The 27895-nt window shown below is 40.4% G+C and overlaps 1 protein-coding gene across 1 annotated transcript; it reads right to left on the bottom strand.

The window, feature by feature from the left end:
* Nucleotides 1–104: 104 nt before the first annotated feature.
* On the bottom strand, nucleotides 105–14743 carry DESI2 (desumoylating isopeptidase 2). The gene is made up of 5 exons (XM_084285205.1): nucleotides 14387–14743; nucleotides 8360–8432; nucleotides 6434–6527; nucleotides 5571–5712; nucleotides 105–3676 (listed from the first exon to the last, which is right to left on the bottom strand). Exons 1-5 carry the CDS (start codon nucleotides 14423–14425, stop codon nucleotides 3443–3445), a joined length of 582 nt encoding a protein of 193 aa, XP_084141331.1. The 5' UTR covers nucleotides 14426–14743; the 3' UTR covers nucleotides 105–3442.
* Between the last annotated feature and the right edge of the window lie 13152 nt (nucleotides 14744–27895).

Raw genomic sequence — 27895 nt, 5'->3', positions numbered from 1 at the left:
AAAACATCAGAAAGGCAAGTCAGCTTGCACAGCATTGATAAAATGAGCTATCGGTACCAGGAGAGTAAGAACCACAGCCAACCGTCTTTTTTATAAAAGTATTTTTAATAAACTGATGGATTTAAGATGCTAGACAACTTGTTGCCATGTACAGGTAACAAAAGTCAAAATTCTTTGAATTTTATACAAATACTATGTAGTATTGTAAACTTGAATACAAGTTTACCAAAAATGCATCAGTGAGTATTCAGCTTGTAACCAACTTCCAACAGTGAAAATTATCATGTATCAATAGTGATCAGAATTGCATTGCAAATTTTAGAAGTAATGCAAGTATATTTTTACCAAGCCACTCTGAAGTTACTGGTGCACACTGACAGTACATTGGATTTTTTTTGGCTTGCTGAACAGAAAATGGCATTTAAATAAAACGACCGAGTTAAAGAATATACTACGTATCAAAAGTACTATCTTACAGAAAACTAAACAACAATGAGAAAGTAAACGGAGCAGAACCCTGAAGTAGTGAATTATTTTTCTACCCGTTTTGATGGAAAAGACTCCACAGGTGTCCAGCTTTCTCACAGCATTTTGGAGTGTCCTAGTCCTAGCACAGTGTGGTTGTTAGTAGACTAAAGTAATCCCTGCTTGGCAGTAATGCTGGTGAAAGGTAACTTGTTCTATTGCTAACAAATCGGAGTAACCACTGGCAGGGTGACTTCTTGGAGGCATCCAGCAGAGGCTGAGTTCACAGCACATGGTTGAAGTTACAGTACCACTTGCTTCGATGCAATACCCAACAGCCTTCAGGGTTCACGTGTCAGTTTCCTCACAGGATTTACAAATGGATGGTATTTAAACAAAAAAAAATGGAGCATAAGACACTATTTTCACCTGTACAGCTACCAATAAAATGAACATTTTTTGTTACAAACTTTCCAGTCTGCTTTATAAAAAATATTCTTAGTTTTACTTCTAAATAAAAACTGTGCTGTGATCTGTCGCTTTCTTGCATTGTACATGCTGCAACTGTGTGGGTTAATGAAGGTGTAGAGATCTGTGACCTAGAGCTCTGGATATATTAGAAGCCTAGAAAGCTGGTTTTGGTACATAAAAGTTAGGTAGCGATGAAAATTCATTCTATTTATTTTTCCTAAAGCCTAGGAAGAGCTACAGTACATTGCTAGATCAGTGGCCTCAACCCTGAGCTGAAATAAAGGACCTGCCTTGACCAAGAGACTTAGTCACACTCCTACCACAGCTGCACAGGAGAGACAAAACTTATCTATGGTCTGTCACCTTCGCTGTAAGTAGTGTGATCTTTCCTTCTGTAATGCTTGAGAGTTGACTGGAGACCACCATGTTCATTTTCACAACAGGAAAAAAAAGAACTCAAATTCAGAGATTCAGGTTTAAAGAAAAAACAATCAGGGAGAGTCAGTATGTCCAACTTCTGGAGACCAAATAGATAACATGATAGACTTGTCAGTCTTAAGCATTTCCCACTTGGTAGAAGAGATTATAAGAACACGTACCAAAGCACAGTTAGCAAGACTTCTACCATTATCCCACTCTTTCAAGAAAAAAGTAGCACTTGATTTTTGCCCCCCGCCATAACCAAACATTAGCATTTCTTTCTGTCACTACAATGTACCACAGTTCAGTGAAAGCTTCAACTGTCCTACAAATGACTCGGCCCAACTGCAAGCAGAAAGACTTCTTGCTCATTTCTAACACGAATTGGAGTTGGCCATCATATGAATTCTTACTAGAATATAACCTACTGCGCCTTCCTGAAGGGTTCAACGGCACTGACTACACATAGCTAGGAGAGTACGTAACATTAAGCATTCTTGCCTCCTAAGAGGATATTTTTTCCCCTTTTAAGTAACAGAAACTGTAGAGTCAGTATTTCACTTAATGGAAAAATTAAACCCAGCAACAAATCAAAGCCAAAGCTCGTAAAAATCATTCATACTTCTAGTAATGCACACGTCTTTGAGAGCTGATCAGTTTACAGATGGTATGTTTTTGTTACAGTTTAAGGCAGCAAGTCTTCCCTCCCTCATGTTTGTGCTACTGTATCCTCACGTGCACAATAGAACCTCACTAATTTACACTAATAACTGGAAGAACCATTAATTCTCTTGGTAAGTGAACAAGAATAAGGCATTCCATTATATATTCTGATCACTAATTATAATTTAGCTCTAATTATAATCTACCAGCAAACATACTTCTGTGTTTTAGAAAATAGCATCTCTTACCTTCAGATATAATTATGTGTGCAGATTAGTGGGTTCTGCTGTGTAAACACGCAGGTGCATAAGCAGTTTTCAGGTTTTTCTTCATTACATCTGACAAGAAAGTTAATGCCACAGACAGAAACTGCGGGAAAATAAATTAGGATTTCTCTATAACTTGTGCGAATCTGCACGACTGGGCAGTAATATGTAAGTAAAAAAAAAACAAACACTAATGTTTACAAACTCAAATGAAGCAAAAATCAGCAGCAGAAAGCAAGGCCATTCCCCAACCATAAATGGCTTGTTTTATACTGTTCAAACTATGTGAAGGAAAAAAAAAAAAAAGAATACAAGTACTAACTTTTATATACAAGTTTTAAATCAAGTAAAGCAAACGGCAAAAAAAAAGTTGTTGATGCTTTCAACAGGTGATATTTACATGTCTAAATCCTGGCTGAAGTAGACTGTAAATACAGATGGAAGTTAGGATGCAAACTACACGACTAAGTTAAAAAAAAAACAACAAACATTAGGGATCAATGTGCAGTGTAATGAGATAGAAATTTCCCTTCATATGTGCAAAAATCCACAGTTTCGTTAATGTAGAGGTCATACTTCTTCAGTAAGAGATCTTCAACAAAATCAGTCTCCCTACATCCCGGAATCTACCTGTTTACATCAGCCACTTTAAGTGTACAGTACCCTGTTCGCATATATAGTATTCAGCAGTTTCTACATTTCTCAGAAATTTAAACTTCGCCTGCCTTAAATCTTGAAAACAAAGGGGAGAGTTCATCCAGGGCATAATACTACTGCCTTTGAGTTATACCAACAGTTAATAAAACACATGTTCTCTCTTCTTCCATGGTGGCAGGAGTCCTTACAGGACTTGTAAACAGCAGTACACCATACTGTAAACAAATAATTTAAGTTCTGCTTTATACAAGATGTTAAGTTAACTCACGTCTATCAAACAGGTGAAAATGAAAAGGGTGGCTTCACATAAAATCCTTCCCTTTCCTCCCAGCAATTCTTTTCACTACATAAGTAATCCTGAGCTGAAACAGGGGCTGATGAGAGCCATTTTTGCATATAAAAACAATGTTCTAGACTCAGCTCTCATGTTCTGTCAGGAAGTCAGTTGCTGGAGAGATTAAACTGAAGTATTTCAAACCATTGTTACTTTGGAGGAGGACTTATAATTTGGTGTGACGTCCAGTTCTAGACCCAGATGCTGAGCTTGCCAAGGAAGCTGATGCTGCTGCATCCTCAGCTTCCTCCAGCTCCTCGTGTAGCTCCTGGCTAACACTAGACTGGAGAGCTGCAGGAGTTAGCCATTCCTTCGGCAGGCAGCTCTGGAGAAACGGTATGCAAGAGCTGAAGTAGGCAAGACGATTCACCCATCGTGGAATCTCTTTTCCACACAGAATCTAGAGCAAGAGGGGAAGGAAAGGATTAACTTGTCTTCTTGGTTCAGCAGAACAAAGCTACATGACTGTAAAGAGAAAGCAAAGGCTGCAGCACTCTTAGGTTTATGCATCACAAACACCATTCAAGAAGCACTCGGCTGCACTCAGACAACTTGGTCCATCAGTAAAAGCACCAACCCAAGTTGCAGAGACTTGTTTTTCACTCTAAGTTTGACACGTGGTCCTGCTTTCCTTCTGTAAGGAAGGAAAGTAGGGGGTGTATTTTTATTTTGAGTTCTGAAAAGCCCAAACACCTAGCTCTTTTTGAATAGTTTCTATAAAAGGCACAGAAATGAGTTAAGCTTTATTTTGTATTCACAGACAATCCTTCAGGAACAGCGGCCAAATGAGAAAGCTCACTATTACAGATGTGCACCCTGAAATCAAGCAGTCAAAAAAACACTGCTAGTATTACAGCTACGTGGAGTTACACACACAGCTCAGGATATTTACTATGATTGTCTCTGATGACTCTGGACCAGAGATCACTATCTGACACCGCACAGGCTGCTAAGATCGCTAGAACAAGAGAAGCAATACAATACAAAGCTAGCTTCAACCCCTCAAAAATATATAAATTTGCATTAAATATTTGTTTTTACTACACAGCAGTCATTCAATGTTTTCATTGTCACTATTGAGGGAGTGACCTATTTTATTTAACTGCCTCCATGTTCACTTTGAGCATTACTTATTCCAATGCAAATCTGGAGAAAATCACAGCTAACAGGAATGTTACTCTGCTGTAACTGAATAGCATTTTATTTGTAATTATATCCCTGGTTTTCAGTCAGCTTGAACACTGAATAGGACATGAGATAAAACAGAAACGACATGATCATGCAGTTCAAGGGTATGGCAAGTGCCTGGCCATATGGGCCAGATGTCACGTCAACTGCAGCTTCACCAGTGGGCCACCCTACTAATTTGTACCAGTGCTGCATGCAAATCATCCACCTCAAAATTTTCCAGCACCACTGGAAGATCAGACTACACAAAGCAAAGGCTATACAGTAAGCGTGCCATTAACTTTTTTTTTCCCTTCTTCCTCCGGAACGGTTAAGTTCTATGGAAGATCGCCATGGAAAACACAGCCATCCCTTTTTCGGAAGGCCTCAATGAGCATTAGAATAAATTCTGACAAGCACAGGTTAGCAACTACTAACGAAAACACAAGTGCCATTCTCCTTTTTGTCCTGGGTTATTTGTTCCTCACCCTTCCTCTTGCGTTGGTACAAGCACGTGAGTGATCAAGCACTCAATCCTACTGGCAAACTGGTAAGGTTAAAATAAAGCTGAGGGGGAAAAGCAAAGCCCATTCAATTCCACAACCAGATACTTTTGCACACCCACACAGGTATCTACATGACCAGGACACAGGTGCTGGCAGAGGGATAACTTGACAAAAGCCTCTCAGACAGCAGATTCACTTCTGAACCTTCAAGGCTTTTGTTGTTCTTTAATAGTACATCGTAACTTTAGAAATTATTTTCAGTGTGAGGGCTCTGTGAGGGAACACTGGTAAAAGCAGCATGTGGCTCTGTCTCCTGTAGTGATCTATGAGGAGTCTGACAAGGTCCTGCAATGCTGTTAATACCTGCTTTACTAGGTCTCTCAAATAGGAACACCTCCCCCCTTCTGGACCTCAAACTACATACAACAATGTCTAGCATTTTTGGCAGCATAATCTTGCATTTTGGACATAAGCCCAAAAATCTGAAGAAATGGTGACATTTACCCAAGGTAACAAAGATTATTACTGGAAATTATGCCAAACAATCCAAAGGACAGGAAGGAGATGACGCTCTGTAGCCACCTGGGATGCACCTTTCTATAGACCCTCGTGTTTGTTTACCTCAGATAAAGCTGAAGAAAAGTGATTGCAGTTTTTGTGCATTAGGTGATAAGCATTTCCTTTGAATTCTTTTCCAAGCTCTTCTACTATTTTTTCTATGTCATCTTCCATAAAGTCAGTACTGCCTAGAACCACAGCCTCTCTAGAAAGAGAAACAGAGATTAGAAAATGATTAGGCTGCCATAAAATAAGTAGATAACTGTTCTTAAAGTGCTCAAAAATTACCCTACTGCAGGTGGGGAAATCTTTCTGCCCTCCTAGAATAACACACTTTTTCTATTGCATTTTACAGCACCACTTCCATCTTACATGACGTTATTTTCTTGCTGACTGCCCACCTCTATTCCACTTAAGTTCTCTGCAGCTTAACTCACAGAAGTGCAGGCTGCAATTTTCCCCTCTTCTCCAAAGGATATTGTTTATGAAAGACAGCTGGGAATAGGCAGGAGTTTGTAATGCAAGGAAGGGTCAAGACAACCACACTGAGAAACCACAAAAAAAAAAAAAAAAAAGACGTGGAAACCTTGAAAAGCAACACGATTACCTTTGTATAAAAATTTCACTACCTTGAAAGAGTTACCCCACTGTATATATGGAGAATAATAGAAAGCTAGCTACGAGTCCACATAATTTATGCACATTTAAGGAATTTAACGGTACGCTAAAAATAATGTTCTTTGCTGCCATCACCTCTTCCCATTTTTCAAAGAAAAGAAAACACGCTATTATCTCACTAAGTCAGAAATCCTTGGGTACCATTTAACACACTTAAAAATCCTTATTTCCTTATCCTTAAAAATACATTCAGCAAGCTGTCCTTTTAGCATACCTTCTCAAAACAAGAAAACAGATATTTTTCTTACTTAAATTTAAACGTTTCTCCTAGCTCAGAAGCATTTCCTGGTGAAATTTCAAATATTCCAGAAAAAGGGTATGGATGACCACCGTAGGCAAATTCTGAAAAAGAAAGCTCAGGTTAAAAAAAAATAATAATGCCGTAAGATGACAGTAAAGAATAAGAGACCTCATCAACTGGTATATCAATTGCAAGGATCTTCTAGTCGATGAGAACTTCACAAGGACCTAAACCTAGAAACCAGGGCAACAAATGCAAAGAACGACCAACTAATAGGTTGACTTCTAAGTCAATAAAACTAAGTGAAATTTGACAAAAAACTTGCTATATCAGCATGCAGGCTTAATTAATAAGTGTATATAACTGGTGGGATTTTCAATTTAACTTTTAAATCTTCACTTATACAATTAAAGCAATGTTTTTTACATGCGCTTACCTCCACAAGTCTACTTAAATATTTACAGATTAGGGATTCAAAGTACAGCATCCTCAAAGGTCTGATGGTACACTACAGCTGTACGCGTTGCCAACTAGTATTGGCCTAAAAGGTTTTTGAGTTTTTTGATATGTAAGAGTTCAACTATCCTGCGTTCTTCTCTAAGAAGAAAGTAAACCAGTGCACAGATCTGAAGTCTGCACCTAACATCTGCTGGCACAAGCCCTTACAGTTCATGAAGGTATCAGTGTGCTTTAACTTCCTTCTGTGTCTGTAAGATAACACACCACGCCACACCCTGGGTATAATAAAAAGCTTTAAGCATGACTTCACACTTCCTTTCCTAAAAACTTGAAATACATCATCCAAGTCTAGCATTCAGCTTTGTGGATAACCTTTTTTAAAACAGGTTAATAAATAAAGTTTGAGGTACTGTGAAAAATGCAAGTCATTGTTCTAGCAGGGGCACGACCTAATATGAGAAAGCTGTTACAAGCTGTACAGGAAGGGAGACGTGGATTTGGCACAGCGCAAGGACTGGGTTTCACACACACCACTACTAGGAGTCAGGCCCTTCTGGTTTGGATTAGAAGAAATTCAAAGAAGATTTTAACTGTAAGCATTGTATTTCATCAACTCCCCGTTCCTCTGATAACACCTGAAAACCCAGTTACAACGCTACTATTATGGTAGCTGCAACACCTACAGCGTAAGATACTTGCACAATGGGGTCTTTGGATCAGCTCACAACCCCCATTGCTTTTCCTCACCTCCAAACACATTCCAATAAAAGAAAAATAACAAGTATATGTAAATATACATCTAATCAGACTACTTTTAGCAACACCATCACCTCAGAAAGGGATTTTACTTCTAGGTATGTATGTCTAAGACCTAAGCTTGCACCCCTTCTGGCCGGGTCTGGAATTGAAGTGGCCTGCGTAAATCAGGAAGCTGCCTCCCAGAGTACAACCCACTGGGCAAAATCAGGACATATCACTATTTATCAGCAGTGTATCTTTCGTAAATAAACAGTATGCATAAGATACCTTTTAAATAAACTCTCCCTAAAACAAATAAATCTACTAATAAGGAATAGACCACAACAGATTAGTCTCTATAGTTAAAAATTAACTCCTTGCAGAAGTGCTGGCAGAATACTGACGAAACATGATCCATCATGCTTGTGTGAAACATACATTATTTTTTTTTAAACAATAGGTATTTCTAAACCCAAACCAAATATTGCTATTTCTAGTGGGAAAAAAATGTACACTTTTTCACAGCTATATAGCTTTACACAAGAACGCAAGATGCATATCAGTAATCTGATAGTCAAGTGTTTTTTGTTTTTTTTCCCAGAGACAGAAGAGATGAGAACTTGAAAACAACAGGTTTCAGGACCAGCTTTCTCTCACTACCCCAAACCCATTTTTGTTTGAATAATACTGTTACTTAGACAAACAAAAGAGTAAATTATAGTTTTCTTGTACATACCTCGGCCATACACCTCTATACCTGAATGGAATACTCCAATTCCAAGGGAAGAAGTATACTCATTCATCCAATACTAAAAAGAAAACAGAACAAGAAGGCTCTAGTTAGTTTCCAATACAGATTTGTCTTCTCACAGCACATCAAAAGGATAAAAGCCAACCATAAAACCAAACTGCACAACCCAGTTTTTAAACAGGAACAGAACACACTATTAAAATTCCCCAACTGTACACAGTCAATTAATTCCATTAGGTTTTACTCGATGTTTTAGTGCTGTCAGTGCCTGTCAACCAAGGAGACTATACTGGGGAGAAATCCAGATCAACTTTATTTGTCAACAGCTTACAAAAGTTTCCCATGAGTTGACTACATGCTGGATTCAACTACAATAATTTTGCAGGAGCTTTTTTTTTTTTTTTTTGGAAAGAACATCAAAACATAGGACTAACATACACACACCAATTGTCCCTTGGAGCAATGACCATTTTTTCTTATGACCAGATGATGACAGGACGCTCAGAGATATTTAAGATGAAATTACCTTGTATTACGTGTTTGATTACTCAATTGGTAATCACCATACAATAGGCTAAACTCTCAGCAGGCTCCTGACGTATCTGTCTCCACACAGCAAGTGCAAGACCTTTGCAGACACCTGGTATGTGTTTCTAGCATATCACTTCTATGATAAAAAACAGATTGCAGCTGTATTTCAAAGTTATCACTTCCTGGGTTCTTTTAATTCTAACACACAAACCACACTCCCTCAAAAAAAGGAAAAGGAAAGAAAAAAATTTCTTGGCACTATTTTCTATTTAAAAAGTAGCAGCAGTGAGGGCCTATCAGGAGCTAACAATTATCCTCAACACCATAAAGGCATACAGAGTTTGAAAAAAAATGAAAACCTCAAAGTTACTGCCTTTTCTTGGCTATATCACCACCTTGAAAATATCAGTCTCCAAGGAGCAAAAAAATTTCCGAGTGAAACAATTTAAAGAGGAACCTCAAACAAAGGCTTCAAAGAAAAAAGTCTAAGCAGTGTCCTTAAAGCTGAAATTGGCTAGCAAGGAAAACCTCTCAAAAATACATGAAAAACATTATTTTGTCAATTACTCCAGTAGTGGTAACCTTCCTCCCAGGTCACCCAGACCTGAAGCACACCACAGACTTCAAAAAGTCAGCTGGCAGTCAGGATAGAGACTGAGGCAGCATCCTCAGCGAGTTACTACTTGTTTTGTAAACAGGAAGGAGAAAAATCCATCTTATTTGCACAAACTGTTGACACAGTAAGCGCTTTCTGATGTGAAGTCACTATTAAAACATCACAACCGATGATATAAATGTAAAAGGTTACAGATGTCACACTGTTGATGTGTACTAGCTGGGGCTGGTACATAATTTACAGACATTTTAGTCATCCTGGCATTTAACGTGCAGTGGGAGAATGAGACGTTTTTCCTCCAGTGAGGATCATTCTCACTAAGTTTTGGACTGAGAAGCTTCTTTGTGAAAATCAAAGGAAGTTCAATGGCAAAAAGAGCAAGTCAGGCCACATATTACAAGTTTTCAAGCATCAGAAATGCATGCATTTGGCTTTCACAATCAGCCTTACCCTGAGGATTGTCAAACCTAGAGGCAGTGGTCTCCCACATTCAGTTACCCGCAGTAGCCAAACATCTGCACCCCATTTTTTCCAGCCTAAACTTGACAGCAGCGCTGCAGGCGCGGGACTTCAGTGACTAAGGACTTAATGATCATGTCTCCAGAAATGCCAATTGTGGGAAATCTTGACAATGTGAGTTAGCAGCAGGCAGGTCTTGCTCCTTGTGTTTATCGAAAGCTAACAGTCACTGAGATCTGGGGGTACAGTTTGCTTCAGAGTAAGCTTCACACTCAGCTTTGTTAAGGGATCACTGTGCTAGTGAGCGTGGTATAGATGACCACGCTAAATCACCACCTTAATCTGTTTAAAGGCTTCCCAATTCTCTCCTCCCTCTCTCCAGAAGAGAGAGCAGAGTGCTCATCCACATGCGTCTAATCAGCCTTTTCAGGTCGAGCTACCTCCAGGAACACGCTGGGTTAGGTTTGCTCTGTACAGAACGACGGAACAGGGAGGACAGAAGAAGAGGGGATGCAAGGAGAGAGGTAAGACTGCCCAAATAACTTAATGAGTTCACGAGCATAAGAAATAGACTGTTCATTGAAGGGAAATTAAAGCTTACAGAAGAATGCAAGAGATTCCCAAATGTAGACCTGCTTCAGTTCTGAAGCCAGTTTTCCTCACTTCTCCAGCTCACTGTTTCAAAATAGTTTTACTTTTTTTTTTTTTTTTTTTTTTTTTTTTTTTTTACACAATCAGAACTACAGGAATATTCAACATATAAGCTGTCAGCACAGGAAAAAAGTTTATTTGTCTAGGGAGAATGCGTCCAAGTCTCTGTAACCTCACACTGAGCCGGTAAGCAGCCCTGGTTAGTGGCAGCACTTCAGTATGCGGGGCTCATATGGCTCCAAAAACTGAGCAGTGGTAGCAAATTTAACAAGTGTTAGCAGCTTGAAAGAAGTGCCTACAGCACTGCACTTAACACTTCCAGCAAGAACCGAGTAGGTTAACTGACGAATTTTAATACGGCAGAATTACTTTCCCCTAGGAACAGTAATTAGATCTAATTATTACTTAATCTGGATCAGTTATTGGAAGGTGGGTCACATCCTCTCATTGAGCAAAATGCCTTATCTCACTGAGGAAAGGAACACGGGAAAATGCAGCTTCAAGTGTGCTGAATTTGGCTGCAGCTGGCAAGGTACGGTACAACTTACAGAATAGAGATTGCCCATAAATGAGATATATACAGCTCACTGGTTCAGTAACATGACAAACTCTGGAATCCCAAACCGATCCCAAAAGCTACATCCTTGCTTTCATTACACAGAACAGGTTCCCTTCACCTAGTTTTGATCTGAATTTAACTACAGTAGAACGTGTAAGAGCACTGTCCCACATCCTCAGTATTTTGCAGTCCTGTGAAACAGGGATCGGTGTTTAATGCATGTACCAACAGAAATTAGAGAAACATTTTTCTATGTGGGCAATAAAGACGTCACTGATACGAAAAACAGATTAATCCCAGTGCTTCAAAAGTATCTTTGTTACGCTCTTCAGAGCTTTCATTTATGTTAATGCTTTAGATTGTTATAGCTTTACTTGATGAGTGAAAAAGATGGTGCTACTTTGGACACACAAAAAATAGAATCCTAAAAAAACAAAAAAAACAAAAAAAAACAATTTTACTATATTGAATACTGCAGTTCTCAAAACACAGTAACTGTTTTCATCTGACCATTTCTATGATAAGAAGTTCTCAAAGGCATGAACAGAAGCACACAAACATGCCCTTAAGTTTCTTTCTCTCCAGGAAGCTACCACTACAAGAAAGTAAGCTCTCAAGCACAACACATACACACCCCTCCTCAGCCTCTGGTTTTATCCCAGATTTTCTCCTTCTCAAATGCTAAGGAAAGCAGAAGGGACATGCTCTGAAATGAACCAACTCAGTCCTGTACAGAGCTCCAGCAGCAGCGAGGTCACCCATGAGTCCCCTGCATATCTACGTGGCTGTTTTGGGAACTGAGCTACAGCTAGCACCCGGGTCAACACGAAGCTGTTCCTACAACTGCTGAAGCTACAGCAGCACTGGTTCTGTCAACAAGTGACTAATAGTGTTCTCTGATTAAAAAGAAACAACACAACAATAACAACCCCACAAAGCCCAACCTCCCCCAAAACTCCTCCAAGTGCTGTGAAACACCAGAAGCGAGAGCAGCAAGCCTGCGAGGGCCTCAACACACAACTGGTGGCCTTTGATGAAGGAGCAGAACTTCAGGACGGCTGCAATAAAAGATTCTTCCCTTCTCCCCCCTCGCACTTAGTGCTCCAAACGATGCATTACCAATGATTTCAGTAGGCTTTCTTCATGCAGTAACAAACGCTACGCAACATGAAAGTCAGGCTTTAGTTTAGGCTCCTGCTTCAAACCAGCTTAAAACAGACTGAGACATCGTTTGTGAAAGAGATCGAGGCTGTGCACAGACAGTGGCGTTCAGACACCGTCAGAAGCTCTGTTTTTCTTTCCAGTTAGAAGGAAAACTGTTTCTCTAGCTGTCAAATAACATAGATGTCATTATAAAACAGCAAGCACAGCTGAAGTAGGATAAAGAAATATTTTGCTCAGGGGTCTCAGCTTGCACTGTGTATAATTTGTGGTGATGTACAGCTTTGACAAGTGCCACAGCTGCAGACCAACACACAAAAACCCACCCCTATGTGACCAGACATCCACTAGTAAGGCCGCTTGTTGCTTGTTTCTTTTGGACAGTGCGTGCTGAGTAGAGGTGGTGGCTTTGCAGACTCCTCTACTTCTTGCTGTGGACAGAGCCCTCCCAAGCACAACAGGACAGCTGTCAGAGCCCTCTGCACAAACCAGGGCTAGTTTTTATGAGTACGACCTTTCTGTTGCTTCCCCTGCTCCTGTCAGACCTGCTAGGGGAAGTGAATAAAACCCACCTCCAGACTCAGCTCTGGAGGATGCAGATTCCTGCAAAGATGTCTCAAAAATAAGTGACAAAGCACTGAAGCAGCACTGAAGCCACCCCCCGCCCCCAAATGCTCTCACAGTGAGAACAGATTTTGCAAGACCATCACATCACCATCTAAGCAGGTGTTTACACATGAGGCCATCTCTTCTGTTAGTTTTCACGGCTGCCTGTAAGCAGGGCTCTGACAACCTCTGGCACGGCCACGCATGCCTCTGCAAGGACACTGGATCTTCCCCGTTCACAAGTCAGAGGTGTGTCAAGCCTTTGCCTTTGAAGATAACATCTTGGGTATGAGTCTTGAAAGTAAAGCCCTGCTTCTTCCTCTGTACAAGTATCCATAGTTAATATACATAAAAACAGCTCTCTTAACACTAGAGGAGCTCCTCCTATGCACGTTTCTAAATTGTAGCCCAAAGAAGTCATGCGTACCTGTGTCATAAAGCATCCATTCCAAACCTCCCATAAATAAAGCACGCTGACTGTCATACGGCATCCCATATGTGCACAACCAGGTGAGCAAAACCCCACTTTCTGCCCCTCTGAGGGGTCACAGTGACAGTGTTGCTCCCGTCCCCAGCCTTTCCCCCCCACTCTCGGAGAGGAAGGGAAACCAAAGCAGGACTAACAGGTTACGCGTGCTGGTGGCAGAAATCAGGCACGGGAGGTGACACAGGGAATCCTTTGGCAGGGACGTTACTTTCTTCCGCTCCAATACTTACCACAGAAACCAGTGACGGGGATCAGAGTAGCTGCTATATAACCTCACATATAGTCTTAGTTTCACGTGAGGCAGCTCCCTGCTAGCAAACACTCGAGCACTTGAGCCTGAGTGCTCCCAAGCACAAAGATGCATTTTCCCTCTGCCAGCAGCCAGACTCCACACTCCACACCTTTGCCCTTTCAAAACACCAAAAGTTTACTTTAAAATGGTGGCAGCGGCAGGGGGAGAGCCTCTCCAGAGCCAGCTAAGTAACGCAGACACTGCTGCTACCTGGAGCTGGCTGTTAAGCGCCACCGTCCCCGCACCAGGCGGCCCAAAACACGGGCAGAGGCGAGCTCGTGGCGCTCGTGCTCCTTCCCAGCGGCTGACGGGCATTAGCAGATAATATTTTCCCCACATCGCTGATCCGCGGGGCCTGTGCCCCGCTCACACCTCACCCGTTACCATGGCGGCTGAACCGGACCCCGGGCAGCCCCGCAGCCGCTGCCGGTGTCCCGGGCAGACCGCAGGGCACAGGACCACGAGCCGGGCTGAGGCAGTGCCTTCCCTTCTGCCCACACCGAGGCTGTTCGCGAACCCGTCCCTACAAACCCCGAGCAACTTTTCTCCCCGCAGCGGCCGCCCCCAGAGGGCACCCAGCGGGGGGGGCACCCCCCGGGCCCCTTCCCTCCCTCCCCCCGAGCAGAGGGGAGCCCCCCGGTGCCCCTCACCATGTCGTAGACGTTGAGGACGACCAGCTGGTTCGCCATCGCCCCGCCGGGCGGCTATCGCGGCGCGGGCACCCCCGGGGGCCGCTTCCTCCTCGTCCTGCCTGTTGCTGCGGGGCGGCGGGGGGCGGCGGGCACCATGGAGCCGCCGCCGCGGAGGGACGGGGACGGCGCCTCGCCCGCGGCCGGCGGCGGGGCCGGGAGCGGGCGGGCGGGCGGAGGGGTGGGGGGGGAGAACGGGGAGCGGGAGCGGGCCCCGCCCCGGCGGCCAGAAGGGAGCGGGAGGGAGGGGAGAAGGCGGCGAGGGGCGAGCGGCGGCGGCCGCCGGGCAGCCCCCTCCGGTGGGCGCAAAATGGAGCCGCTGCGGCCCGCCCCCGCCTTCCGCCGGGCCGCCGGGGACTACAGCTCCCGGCGTGTCCCGCGCACGGCCGCCGCCGCCGCGCAGGTGTGCGCAGGGGGCTCCCCTCCCCTCCCCTCCCCTCCCCCGGCCGCCATCTTGTGTGGGGGAGCGCTAGGGTACGGCCCGGGCGCGTGTGTCTGGAGGAGGACAAATGTTTTCTGTCTTGCAGCGCCTAACCTGAGGCGCAAATGGCGTTTACAAGCATATACACCGCTACGTAAAAGGTGCCCTTCGCAATAGGGTGCCCTCTTGAGAGGACGTACCTCACCCCACTGGTGTTCTGGCTCCTGTTACCCTTACCTGCAGTGCCCGCGGGGGGAGAGCCCCTTGGCACGCAGAACAGCTCCATTCCCTCCAGTACTGCAGGGTGACTGAAACGGTTACAAAAGCATCATGGAATCACAGAATCATAAACGTTGGAAAAGACCCCCAAGGTCATCTGCTCCAACCATCCCCCTACCACCAATGTCACCCACTAAACCATGTCCCTAAGTACCACGTCCAACCTTTCCTTGAACACCCCCAGGGACGGTGACTCCACCACCTCCCTGGGCAACCCGTCCCACTGCTTGACTGCTCTTCCTGAGAAGAAATGTCTCCTAATTTCTAACCTAAACCTCCCCTGGCGCAACTTGAGGCCATTCCCTCTTCAGACAGTAATCTTTGGTTAGAGGAAATGATATCGTTGCAAAAACCTGTCAAAGGTTTGGCTGCTGGTTGTCAAATACGAAAATTTATACACCAGCCTAAGAGACTGATGTATAAACCTCAGGTCCGTCTGAGCTGCTGAGGGCTGCTGGCAGTAATCCCTTAGTTGGCCAGTGAAACTGTAAGCCTGTGGACAGGATGCCTGTAACTCCTTTGGGTCATGTTCTTCATCTGCTCCTTTGGCCGGCAGCTAGGAAACAAGCCGGCTGTTACGAAACCAAAAGGTTTTGTGGAAAGAAGGCCGCTTCCATATCGGGGAATGCTGTGGAAAATATGATTGTATCTTAAAAACAGCAGGGGTCAAAAACCTTCTCTGAAAAGACAGGGACTTCTTTTCCAGCTAACAGTATTCGTTAACTGGAAAAGAGAAGTACAGAAGTCTGCAATGACTTCTAGCTAATGATTTTCTTCATTCTCCTGCTTGTTCCTTGTCTACAAGATGCAATGTGAAGAAGAAAGAGGAAAACATAACTTCTAGCCTATAGTGATAGGAGAGAGATAAAATCCATATTTTTTGAAGAAGGCTGAAAAAATAAAGTTCTAAGGTGTCATTTATTTGACTTGGAAGCTGAACTTTGGTATTTAAATATTAGACTTATTACACAGAGTAGTACGATAATGCTATATATCTCTCTTCCTCAGTGATACAGTGATATTTTCATGCCATTATCTGCGAAAGACAGGAAAATCCTTTTGAGCAAAAAGACTGGAGATTAGCTAGGTGTCAGACACAATGTTAAACATATGTGAATGCTGCAGAAAGTTATGCCTTACATGGTGTATTTCATACCAGGTTGTATTTATAGGTTTAGTTTGGAGAGTGAGCAAGTACGGTATGAGGCTACGTCAAGATACTATGATCAGTTTGGCAATTTGGATGTTAAAATATAATCAGAGGACAGCATATGATTTTCAAGATCTCACTCCAGATCTGCAACCTGTACCTTACCTCTCCAGTGATGAAGGGGTAGAAAACCATGATTTCCTGAGGCTTAGTATGGATGCAGACAAGGACAATATTATGGACTCTGCAACACTGGAAACTACAGGACTATCAACTAATCCAGGGATATCCACCAGTGGTGATGGTAAAACACACTTTGACCTGTGATACTACAGTACGTGGCACTAAAGTACACAAAAAAACTCTTTCTACTGTATAAATTTCTATCGCATTTGGTACCAAAGTGGAGGTGTTACGGAAATGGCTGTCAGTTTAGGATTTACCGATGAGAAGTCAGAAGATTGCAATGATAGAACAGTAAGTACCCAGTAAGTAAGGTCCCGAAAAAGCAGCTGACTATTCCAGGCCCTGCATGCTGATGGCACAGAGGAGCTGAAACTGATGCTGCTACTTTGGCATGCACAGAATCAGTGACATCTTGGCTGAGTAACTGTGGTAACCAAAGTTCTTGAGCTCATGGGGTCTTTGTTCATTGAAGATGACTTTTGATCCTAAGTAGCTACAGTTTGGAAAGTCTTATGAGAAGGTGGTGGAGAGGAGTCAGGCCAAGCTCTTCTTTCCATGTCAGGATGCAGTACAGGCTGCTCAGGATAAGTCTCCTACAAAGTATTACTTCCAGGACCCCTGAGCCTGTACTTTAGGCATCTTAGGTTAGGGGGTAGTGTTCAGCAGTGGACACTGTTACCTCAAAAGAAGTGTTAATGTGTGAACTCCAGGGCTTCTGCTTTGTAAAACTGAAAGCCAAGCTGCTTGGGCCTTGAATCGGAACCTAGAAAATCTCCTCAGAGAAGAACAAAAACCAAAATCATTGTCTGTCCATCTGTGAAGTTTTATTACATTTAATTTATACCATAACATTTTAAATTGCTTGTACGGGAGAAATGCATTTAAAAGAGCAGTCAGTGTTCATGTGTTTATGGAAAACGCCATTTTCTGGTTTGTTTTCAGAGATACAGAAACAGTAGAGGAGCACCAGTTTTCAGCCATAATGGAGAACTGAGAGAACACCAAGGCAGCTTAGAGTCACAGAGAAATGCAGAGTGCCCCACACAGGTGTTGCTACAAACCTCCTGTGCATCCCACACATCAGACATTCTCACAGGTAAGGTGGAACACAGATGGGCAAATGCTCCGGGAGGAACTGGAGGGCTCTAATTTGTACTTCAGCCCATGGACCAACCTGTTTTAAGGGAAGACTGGCTTCAGTAGGAACAGATTTTCACTGCAGGTGAGATTTCTAAGTTGATTACCATTTTTTTTTCTGATTTCGGTCTTGGTACAAACTGTACAGAAATAGATGGGATATGAGTCATGCAAAATGAATCAGTAACAATGTTTAAAAATGTGCATGTATTCAAGCCAGATTTCTACAGCTTTTCATAATCTTTATGAATTTTTTCATAAACTGTGAACATCAAATTAGATTGTAACAATTTCACCATTTATTCACTATCGCGTTTAATTAAACCTATTTTAGGAAAAATAGAAAAAATGCCATTAACAGCATAAGCTCTGCAAGGCATCTTAACTTGACAATAAAAAAATTCTGGCTAGAAGTGCAAAAATGTCTTCATCTGGAATTAAAAAGTAGATGCAAGTAAGACTTAACTGATATAACAAATATTATAACCCTTACTTTTATATACTGAAGGAGTGAATAAGCTTGAGAGGATATACAATCCAAATACATGCTATTAAGGTAGAATTAACATTTGTTAAATATCAGTAAAACATGCAGTATCAAAAAAAAAGTCTTCAAGAACATATAATATTCCCTTTGTGCACTGTGCTACTCAGTTTTGGAACTGAATTGGCTGCAAACCTTCTACAGAGTGGAAACTTTGCACAAGTTCTATCAGACTTTACATTGAAAAGTAATGCTAATATCTCAGGTAAGCCAGTGAAAGCCATAAAGAGGTGAAACTAACTCAAGCACGAGGCTCACACCTGTAGCTACCACTGACCTTTAACATACAAGTTAAAGTTACATTGACTAGCATGCCCTTTATATATGAAACTAAATAAATTAAATAATATTATAGAGATATTAAAAGTGCTTACAAAACCATCCTTTATTAAACAAGATTGATTTGATTAAGGTTCAAGAATAAAGCCTGTTTTAAATAAAAGGTACTGGGGTATTTAGAAGTTCATTTGGTTTAAAAACCTTACCAATACCACATATCTTTTGTACAGAACACAGGAAACAAATTTAATATATTAAATAATAGTCATACTTAGAAACGTTTACTAGCTGATGCCTTTCCATTATTAGTGTATGGACTGCAAAGAATGCTATTAAATCACAAACACTGAAATAAGAAAAGCTGTTAGGTTATTTTCATAATTGAGAGCAAAGGCAGAGAATCTTATGAAACTGTCCAATACCCAACATCACCCATCCTTGCATACTTAATGAAAAATTTGAGTTCTTGTTAAACAGATTAGAATTAGCATTAAAATTATTTAAATCCTTCTGTAGTTATAAGTAACGCTTGAATTATTTTGTAAAATTTTACTACATTTGCAGTTATGATTAATTTTTCTGCAGTAGAGTCAACATTTGTGAGCATTCAGGTGTGCAAATATGGATTTTTACATGTGCCATGCCTTGGAAAAAGCACTTTCTACAAGAGTCACCCCAGCATTATCCGCAGGGCTTTAACCATGAGGTAATATGTCTCTGCATAAATCAGGATACAAAGGAACACATACAGCTTTGAGAGAGGTTAGAGAAAGCTTTATAACAGTCATCTCTTTACTGTAGGTTTAGTGTAAGCAAGGAATATTGCAGAAACTGCGGTGCATTAACCAGTCCTCACTGTTTTCAGACTGACCTCTCTGCTGGTGGTTCAAGCATGTACACTTGAAAAAGGAGAAGAAAAGCTTAAACTCTTGTTTTTCAGGTTGTGCAAAAAAGGTTGGCACAAAAAAAACTGGCACAGGAAACTTTTTGGTTTCAAGTGTAAGGGTAGTGGTTAGAAATACACAACAAGGAAACGTGAACAATGTTTGTTTTATTGACTCGTTGTTAGAATTTACAGATCTATTGTATATTCCCCCAAATATATGGAATGTGGGGTAGTTCACTGAATATTATACAGATCAACTTTTTTTTTTTTTTGTAGTGGACGAAAATGTTAAAATACAAAATCGTTAATTTAATGCAAAAGAAAGGCAAAAATTCTTCAGTAGAAACTATACTCTCATAAGTTCTTGAAAACCATAACATGATAGGCCATTTTCAAAGATTTTCAGATTACCTGTGTTTATTTATGAACAGTATGGTTCTTTTTTTTGTAGCTGCCTCATTGTTTTGAGACTATGTAGTAAGTACTTATGCTGTGGACTAATCTGAAAAATGGAGAAGTCAAGAATTCCGAGAATGATACCAGAATCATTTCTAAGTTGTAGCTAGGGAACAGTGAAAACATTGTTAACACCAAAGCAAAAGGAAATCCCGAGGAAAAAATATTTTAAAAATACAAATGGTCAGCATTTTATCTTTTTTTTTTTTTTTTTGCCCCATATCATTACACTTTTTCACATTAAAGAAGACAATAACCTGTAGTTTGGGTCTAATATCCCCACTCTGAACACATAAATGGCATTATGACTAGAAGCCCAAACAATGTAATTCTTAGAAGTGCTATTTAAAATTTGATTCTGCTCATACATCCTTCATTTGTTCTGTTCTCATGAAACTCAAAACAAGATCTGTAATTCTGAACAGAAACAAAAAGAGTTGCTTCTGAGGTAGTTCTGAAAAACAATCAGACACAGTTTTTTGTTGTTGTTTTATTTAATATACAGGTAGTAGCTAAAAATTATAAATGGATTCTGCTATGTAAATGTTCAACTGAGCACAAATTCAGTGTCCAATGAACATAAATTATGTAATTCAGTCCCTTCACAGCACTATTAAGAAACTACCAGTAATTTACCAAACACAAATATCAGTCCTTAAAAAACATGTATCTCTCCTTAAGATGACATCTTAGAGAACTTGCTGATCTTACAGTTGGAAGTCAGTCTGCATTCAGTTTATCATACTCAGTCTCTGTTATACAGATCTCAAGACTACTACTGGACAGAAAAGACAATACAAAACAGACAGGGAACTTTGAAGTGCCTCAGAATTTACTTCTGATGCTTCAGAAAATATTTTCCTTAATCTGAAAGAGTTACGAAGATGCTTCATAATTATGGCTGAAGTCCAGACAAGAACATCTTGGGCAGACAGGACAAAGTACTAGCTCTGTGGATTTTATATAACATATTCTGTCATTTCCTATCCAGCTCGGCTACTTGAAGGTTAAAAAAACAAACATACAAAAATAAACCACAACCACCAACAAAAAGAGCAAAAGACTTAGTGGTTCATATATTCTCTTTACATTCTTTCAAACGCTTATGACTTCCTGATATGGCTTCCAGTGGGAATCTAATCAATCAAGCAGCAAAAAAAAAAAAAAAGGTTACTTACTCAAAGTTTTTTCTCAGGATATATTATTGTCTGTATATACATGTCTACATTAATACCATCCATATGCGTACGTAAACTCTATCTGTTAGAAAACTGTCCTGTTAATATAGATAAGATACACTAACATATAAGATATGAAGGGGTGCTTCTAGAGAAGAAGAATGAACTTTATAGGAAAAAAGATGCATACAAAGATTTCCTGAGCTAAATGTCAAAAACCGTCTAGGATAAGAATTTTATGTATGTTCTAAAAGTCACACTGTCTTTATACAAAAGAAAGGTTAGCCATGAGGAACTGACTCTCTCACCTAAGTTAATGGGACAAGGTAATGACTACTGAAGAGGTTATCTTAGAGGACAAGTTTAGAAGTAGTCAAAGGATTTCCTTTTCAACAGATACAGAAATTTAATTAAGATTCCATTAAAAGAACAGATTGATATGAAACTGGGTGGGGGGGAGCGTATTTTACAGGCAATCGGTGTGCTTTAGGTCCTCGTTATCATGAAGGCTCTGTCCCAGCTGTTCCTTCCCCTACCACTAAGGAGGCAGCTAATGAGGCTGTGTGAAGACAGGCTTGTGTCCTGCAGGAACAGGTGCTTGTAGTGGCCTTAACCAGAAGGCTGTTTTACATCAAGGAGTTAATGACCCACGTAACAGCTGACTTGAGCAGGCACATGCGTGTGCTGTGCTGTACATATCACTTGGATGTTGGATGAACTTACTAATTGCAGCAGAGAAGGCTATACGTGGCTTTTTCTTGGCACCTGGCCTGGCACGTCTCGTCTTATCTTGACATGAAGCAGCATGTTCATGTATCTTTTCACTTGAGAATAGAAATGATAAATAGAGTTGGTTACTTCCAAGAAAATCCCATAATAGCTCTAAAGACTCCTGTGCTGGCAAATCTCACCACGGATGATATCTGTGCAGCAGGCTGTGCCCTGACTAAAGGTCTAGCCAATGCTGTACAACTTGGGGTTCCCAGCATCTGAAGGGATGTAAGGTATCTACACTATCCCCTTTTACCTTTTCTTATCGCCAATAAATGTTGTTTTAATCAATACCTAAAGTAGTCCACGTGCCTTTCTTAATGGGATCCGTAACTGACACTTGCTAGTGGTGCAATACAGTAACTGTTTTCTATGTTTTGTGATGTAACTTTGAAGTACAGTGGGTTTTGCCAGATCAGATGAGTGGAATCCCAAAGGACAGGGTTAACTGGAAATGATGGCTTCTAAATCAAAGTCTGATGAAAGATGTCAAATAAAGATTAAGATGCTTCCAAAAAGAGCTTCAAATGACTGTCCTGTGAAGTCACTTTTTTATTAATAACATTCTGTGCCTATTGGGAGATAAAAAAAAAAAAAAGGCCAATACTGAAGGAAGGTTCTTTTATATTTTAAGAGGTATCAGAAAGTTGTGAGGCTACAGAAGATAGAAGAGAAAGTTTCCACTGTTCAGACTCTACATACATTGGCTGTCATAATGTTGAACTTCTGGCTGTACTGTAAAACTTAAAGGACCCTTCGTCTGTATCATAACTGTCTGGATGGTCAGAAGTATGTGTCTGTGATAGCCAATACATCATCCATTGAGGATTTTCAAGTTACGTGTGCTGCTGGTGATGCAAGTTTTTGGTGTTTAGGTAGGCTTTCTTCTCTTACTCTCGTTTGATGGTGACTTGTTACGTTAGGGGGAGGACTCTGTATAGGAATTACTGTCACTCAAATGAAAGGGTTCAGATGTTTTTTTCCCCTCCTTCCAAAAGCCAGAGCCTCTGGCAATTCCAAAAATCATTTGGTTGTTGGTCTCAGTCAAAGCCAATGATCTCCTGAGAAAGACAGTGGATAGCGTGTCTGGTTTTAACTGCGGGTCTCCTAGCTTGGGAACTTGTTGCGCATGTCAGCACAAGCAAAGCTCCTAGGCACATCGATTGCCTATAAAACATGTTTAGCTGCGATATTTTCTAGCTAGTATTACATACAGCTACATTATAATAGCTAGAATTGAGTGTCCTTTTCTAACCAAAACACTTAGAATTCTGATCGTGAAAGTATTGTAAACAGATAGATTTAGCTGTAATGATGAAATAGATTTCAAAAGATTTACCCTAAATGTAGCTATAGCTGTGCTTCTACTGTCAAGACCACAGATGGACTACTAAAAAAGCTTACTGATTTGTAATTACATTACCACCCCTTTGAGCAAAAGCCCAGATTTGGGGTCCTGTGAAAGAAACTTCTTCAGATGGGAAATACACACTATGAAGGTGACCTAACTGCCAAGGAAACTACAGATAAATAGGATATTCAAATGGAGTCCTTTCCAAACTGGCATCAGAAAACAAAGTCTGTCTCTGGCTTTACTGTGGAGAAGATGTCAAACAAATACGTCTCTCTGAACAACATACAGAACACAGGATTTTGCAGAAATTTCATGCCAGATACTCCAACCTTGTGTGCAAGAAATAACTCTTTCTTTGCCTTTAATTTTTAGGAAAGTTGTACAGAGTTTTTGCTGCTTATTCCACTTCCATTGGCTTGAACCCACTCTCCTCACAGCTTCTTGCTGTGTGCTTGCATCCGAGGACTTTTTTTTAGTTCTGTAATCCCCTTCTGGCTTCCTGTCTAGCACTCTTCCTTGTGTTCTACTATTTATATTACAAAAGTGTTTTAATTGTTCCTACTATTGCCCACAAAGAATGCTTTGCTGAGCATTAAGTGATACCTTTGCTTTTGTCACAATATGATAACAATGCTAAAAACATATTTTTGGCGTAAAACTATCCTTTCTGAGTACGATTAAATCAAGGCTGTATTGTCATATGAGCTTCATTCCGCCTTGTCAGTGCTTGTCTATAGCCCCTCCTCCAAGGATATCAGCAATGCAACAACACGAAGTAAGATGACAGTACATTTTATTCACAGTATTACAAGCTATTTCTAAACCTATGTTTTCGTACCTGCGGGACCCATACTTCATCCAATGTGAAGTTTTTACTTTCATTAAGGATCATGGGCCAAGACAGTACTTTATACAGACAACCTTCCTGTTAAAAACAGAAATTGAACAGATTAAAAATGTGAAATTCAGATGTGTATCATTTGCAAATATGGTACACAAAAAGGCGGCATCATGCTTCAGTATGTTTGATTTACTTCTCTTTAAGAGATAATTGTCTTTGTCAGGGTTGCAAATGAGTAAGTATCAACCATCATGTCCAAACCTCCAGAACTGCTCCAACCATTTCTTTCATAAACTGGGCTGCCAGAGGGGGCCATCAAAGTTCCCTTACTACTGTATGTAGATGAGGAGTTGGCCTAAATATCCTTTGCCATTCTCCTGAAAAAGGAAGCAATGTGCTCATCTTAGATGTAAAGAGTTTGGGCAGAATTTATTTCGACAAGACCATGTAGATTAGATTGATTATTTTTTTTTTCTCTTTAGAGAGAAGGAAGTCTGAAATTTCAAAGAGATTTTTAAAGTTTCATTTCCCAAACCATATTCTCATGGGTAGGTTTCTCTTCTGTTTAGTGTATCGTTTTGATACCTCCCACATGCTTAATTTTGAATAGTGTATGATGTTAAATCCACTACATTAAATGCTAAAATGTTAAGCTGCTAAATACATCCATTCAGCCTAAAGAGGTCTCAACACATGTAAAAACAGTGATATTTTGCATGTGGACCACTATGCATGAAACATTTAAATTACATCCTTGGTGGTCGACTTACTTTTTTGATGGATGAAGTATAATCTTAGTCAGTTCTGCCTTTTATCTCCCATAATATAAAATTTGCTTCTGCTTTTCTAACAAAAATCACCATCCTATCTGTAGAACAAGGAATGTGGTATCTCAGTAGAACAGCATAAGCACACAAACAGCATTTGTATTCATAACTGTGCATGCTATGAAGAGAGCATGTAGAGCTGCTACTGCTGCAGAGGATCAGACAGGTAGGCAGTGTGCTGACAAGATGCCTTACTCTAAGATGTCCTAGGGCTTAGAGTAGCATCTTGGAATTACAATACTGATGTGGTGCAACAGTACGCACCAGCTTCTTGTGCTAGGTACAAGAAGGAACATAGATTTGATAATATTACTCTTGCCATTGGAGCAGGATAGTTTCTTCAGCTTCATACCCGCACACAACATTGGTGGAAGAAGTCTTCCTCGTGCTTCACAACTTATCAGCAATTAACTTACAAGGAAATAACAGGTTGGAAATGCTCTTGATTTGAAGTTCCATTAGGCAACTATATTCATCCCAGTCATAACAGGCTATCTGAAAAGAGAGAAGTTGTACTCATACATTGAATATTGTGCTATACTTCTTTTTTTTTTTTTTTTTTTTTTTTTTTTTTATATATGCAGCCCAAATAGAATGAAATCTGTAACTCTCACCTGGTCCTTAACTGTTGGATGCCACAGTAATTTCCTAATGAAAGGCAAAAAAAATCAACAATCATTTTGTTAAACTTCTTATTTTATCTTGATACAACATAGTGTCAATTGTTTAGATAGAAAGAATTCAACCTGCCAATCTCTGACTTAAAAACAAAAGCAGCAAGTCTGTCTTTCTACTATACAGTTTAAGCTTCCTTATGTTTTAAAAATTTTACTCAAAGATGACCATAGGTTCTAAAGATTTGTAGCCAACAACTGATATCAACATTACCCAGAACACATAACTAAAAATTTAGATAACAGAAAAATTGCAGCCCCCAGTTTCTTTACTTTGTTCGTTTCTTTAACTTTTTCTTTTAACAGCACATTGGGTGAAATTTTCAACTATAGCAGCCTGTTGGAATGAAGTACAAATAATGCTTTTGCAGCTATTTCAGACAGTAATCTGAGTAAAGAAAAAAAATATTTCAATAGTTTTCTGCATTGATTCTATCAGGCCACTGTCCTAGTAGAGAACAAGTAGAGAAATAACGTCTTTCTACACAAACTACACCTGAGGTCCTAAAAACAAAGAAAATATGGTATTCATAAATTAGCTCCATTTAATATGTACACACTGCACAAACGTACATTATTTTTAATTTTTATAAGCTCTAAGGATTATAATTTTTGTACAATAAATTCTCATTTATTATTTTAGTATTCTGAACTCTATTCACAAAAAAAAAAACCCTTTCCAATAATTTCAGTATGTTACCGAATTATTTTATTAAGAATTAAATCTCACATCCACTTAACCTTCCACATCAGCAAGTAAAAACTACAATAGCTCCATCCATATTAGCCAAGCTAAAATTGATGCTACAACAGATTTTTTTCAAACCTCAGGTTAGGAACGCTGGAAATCTGCTACATATACATCTATATACGCCATCCTAAATATGTCTAAATCTTGATCGTCAGAAGCTGTGCTTCAATTACGAGTAACAAGCAAACATGGCTCCAGTTGGTTGTTATGCAAACCATTAGAACAGAGCTCCCAACGCTTCCACTTCTGGACTATTTAACAAACTACCTTTTTTTTTTTTTTTTTTTTTTTTTTGTAGAAAACTTACTTTTTCTTCAGTTATTCTTTGAGATAAGATTTTTTTAAGGATACGCAGTTTTAAAGAAAATACAAAAAAGCTGGCTTGTTGGGATGAACTTTAGACTAACTTTAATTTAATTCTAAAGGCAAAAAAGATCTACTGGATATGCTTTTACTTTCCTAAGCTTTTTGATACGTGAGAAATCCCTGTACAAGAATGAAGTTTGAGCTGATAGTAGTGTACCGATAGTACTGTACTTCTCATCACAAATGTAAACAGTTCAGAGGGTTATAGGAAAATAACACTTTTATTTATTTATTTATTTTTAATTTGTAGACAACTTATACTGTGAAATGCAGAAAGGTCCAGTTTGGAGGGGAGACTGATCACTGTTAGGAGAGATGTGGGCTTGCTATTGAACCCTTTAGCACGTTCAGTGCAGCCTGGAATTAGGCAGATGGAAATAAGCAGAATTACAGAGATCTTACCCAGTTTCACTCTTTGTAAACTTGTAAACTCGGGCTTGTATTGAGGTAGGATGACAGGCATAAGACAACCTACTGTGGCACTGAATCTGAAATCTGTCGGTCAGAGGCTGTTGACTCAGGCAGCCCTAAACCAGAGTACCTAGCTGGGTGCTGCTACTGTAGTTTTTCATAAAGAAATCAATTCCAGAAAATCATCAGTCCCTGAAAACACTCCTGAAGACACCTGATTGTACTTCCCATCTGTGATCTGAGAGTCTGAAAGGGCAAGGCTTGTTCACTAGTATTTTTAGCAGCCCTTGAAGGAGAATACTAAGAGTTGAATTGGCAGCTTGATTGAAAACTTTGAAAGCTCAACTGGTTCTGACAAGGGAATAATCAGGCTACTTTGTGCTTTGATGCAGAGCGTAGTGATGATATCATCGGATGCACACAGGGTTTTTTAAGGCTCTATGCTTCAATATATTAATGGCAAGACCTTTGTCCTTGAATCTTCTCCTGAAATCAACTGCATGAAATCTATAACTTACCAAGAACAATCCATTTTGACTGATTTGGGTGGAGGAAGAAACTGGTGGAATGGCAGAAACACACAGACATTTTAAAAACCCTGCCACCACTGCAGGTGAGAGTGGTACTGAAAGAGAGACTGAGCAGCATGCTGTGGGGAGGGAGCAGGGAGGAGGGTCTGAAATAATCAGACATCTTTAAAGGAAGGGCTCAACCATGCATTTACCTCACAGAAGCGACTAGGGAAGTCACAGGCCTGAAAGCAAACAGATTTGACTGCATAGAGGTGCTTGAGCAAAACATAAGCAGAATTATCTCAAAAAAAAACCACAAGTAATTTCTGCTTATAAAGTTGGCTTGATAAATTTACTAATCTGATTTAAAAGGACACGGGAATGTGTATGCTAACTCTGGGCATCCAGTCCCTTACACTTTCTCCCCAAGTGAGAGATTACAACTTG

This window comes from Netta rufina (genome assembly GCF_964035555.1).
Source record: "Netta rufina genome assembly, chromosome: 3".
Lineage (NCBI taxonomy): Eukaryota > Metazoa > Chordata > Aves > Anseriformes > Anatidae > Netta > Netta rufina.
Note: the sequence above shows the minus strand (reverse complement) of the source record. Positions and strands in the feature narration are given on the sequence as shown.

Bases quoted from the DNA above. Each gene is read 5' to 3' on its own strand.
- DESI2 (XM_084285205.1), bottom strand. From the start codon at position 14,425: ATGGCGAACCAGCTGGTCGTCCTCAACGTCTACGACATG. The intron at 8,433-14,386 runs GTGAGGGGCACC...TTTTCTTTTTAG, and splicing joins TCCTCAACGTCTACGACATG to TATTGGATGAATGAGTATAC. The intron at 3,677-5,570 runs GTAAACAAACAC...CTCTTGCTCTAG, and splicing joins TTTCTTCAGCTTTATCTGAG to ATTCTGTGTGGAAAAGAGAT.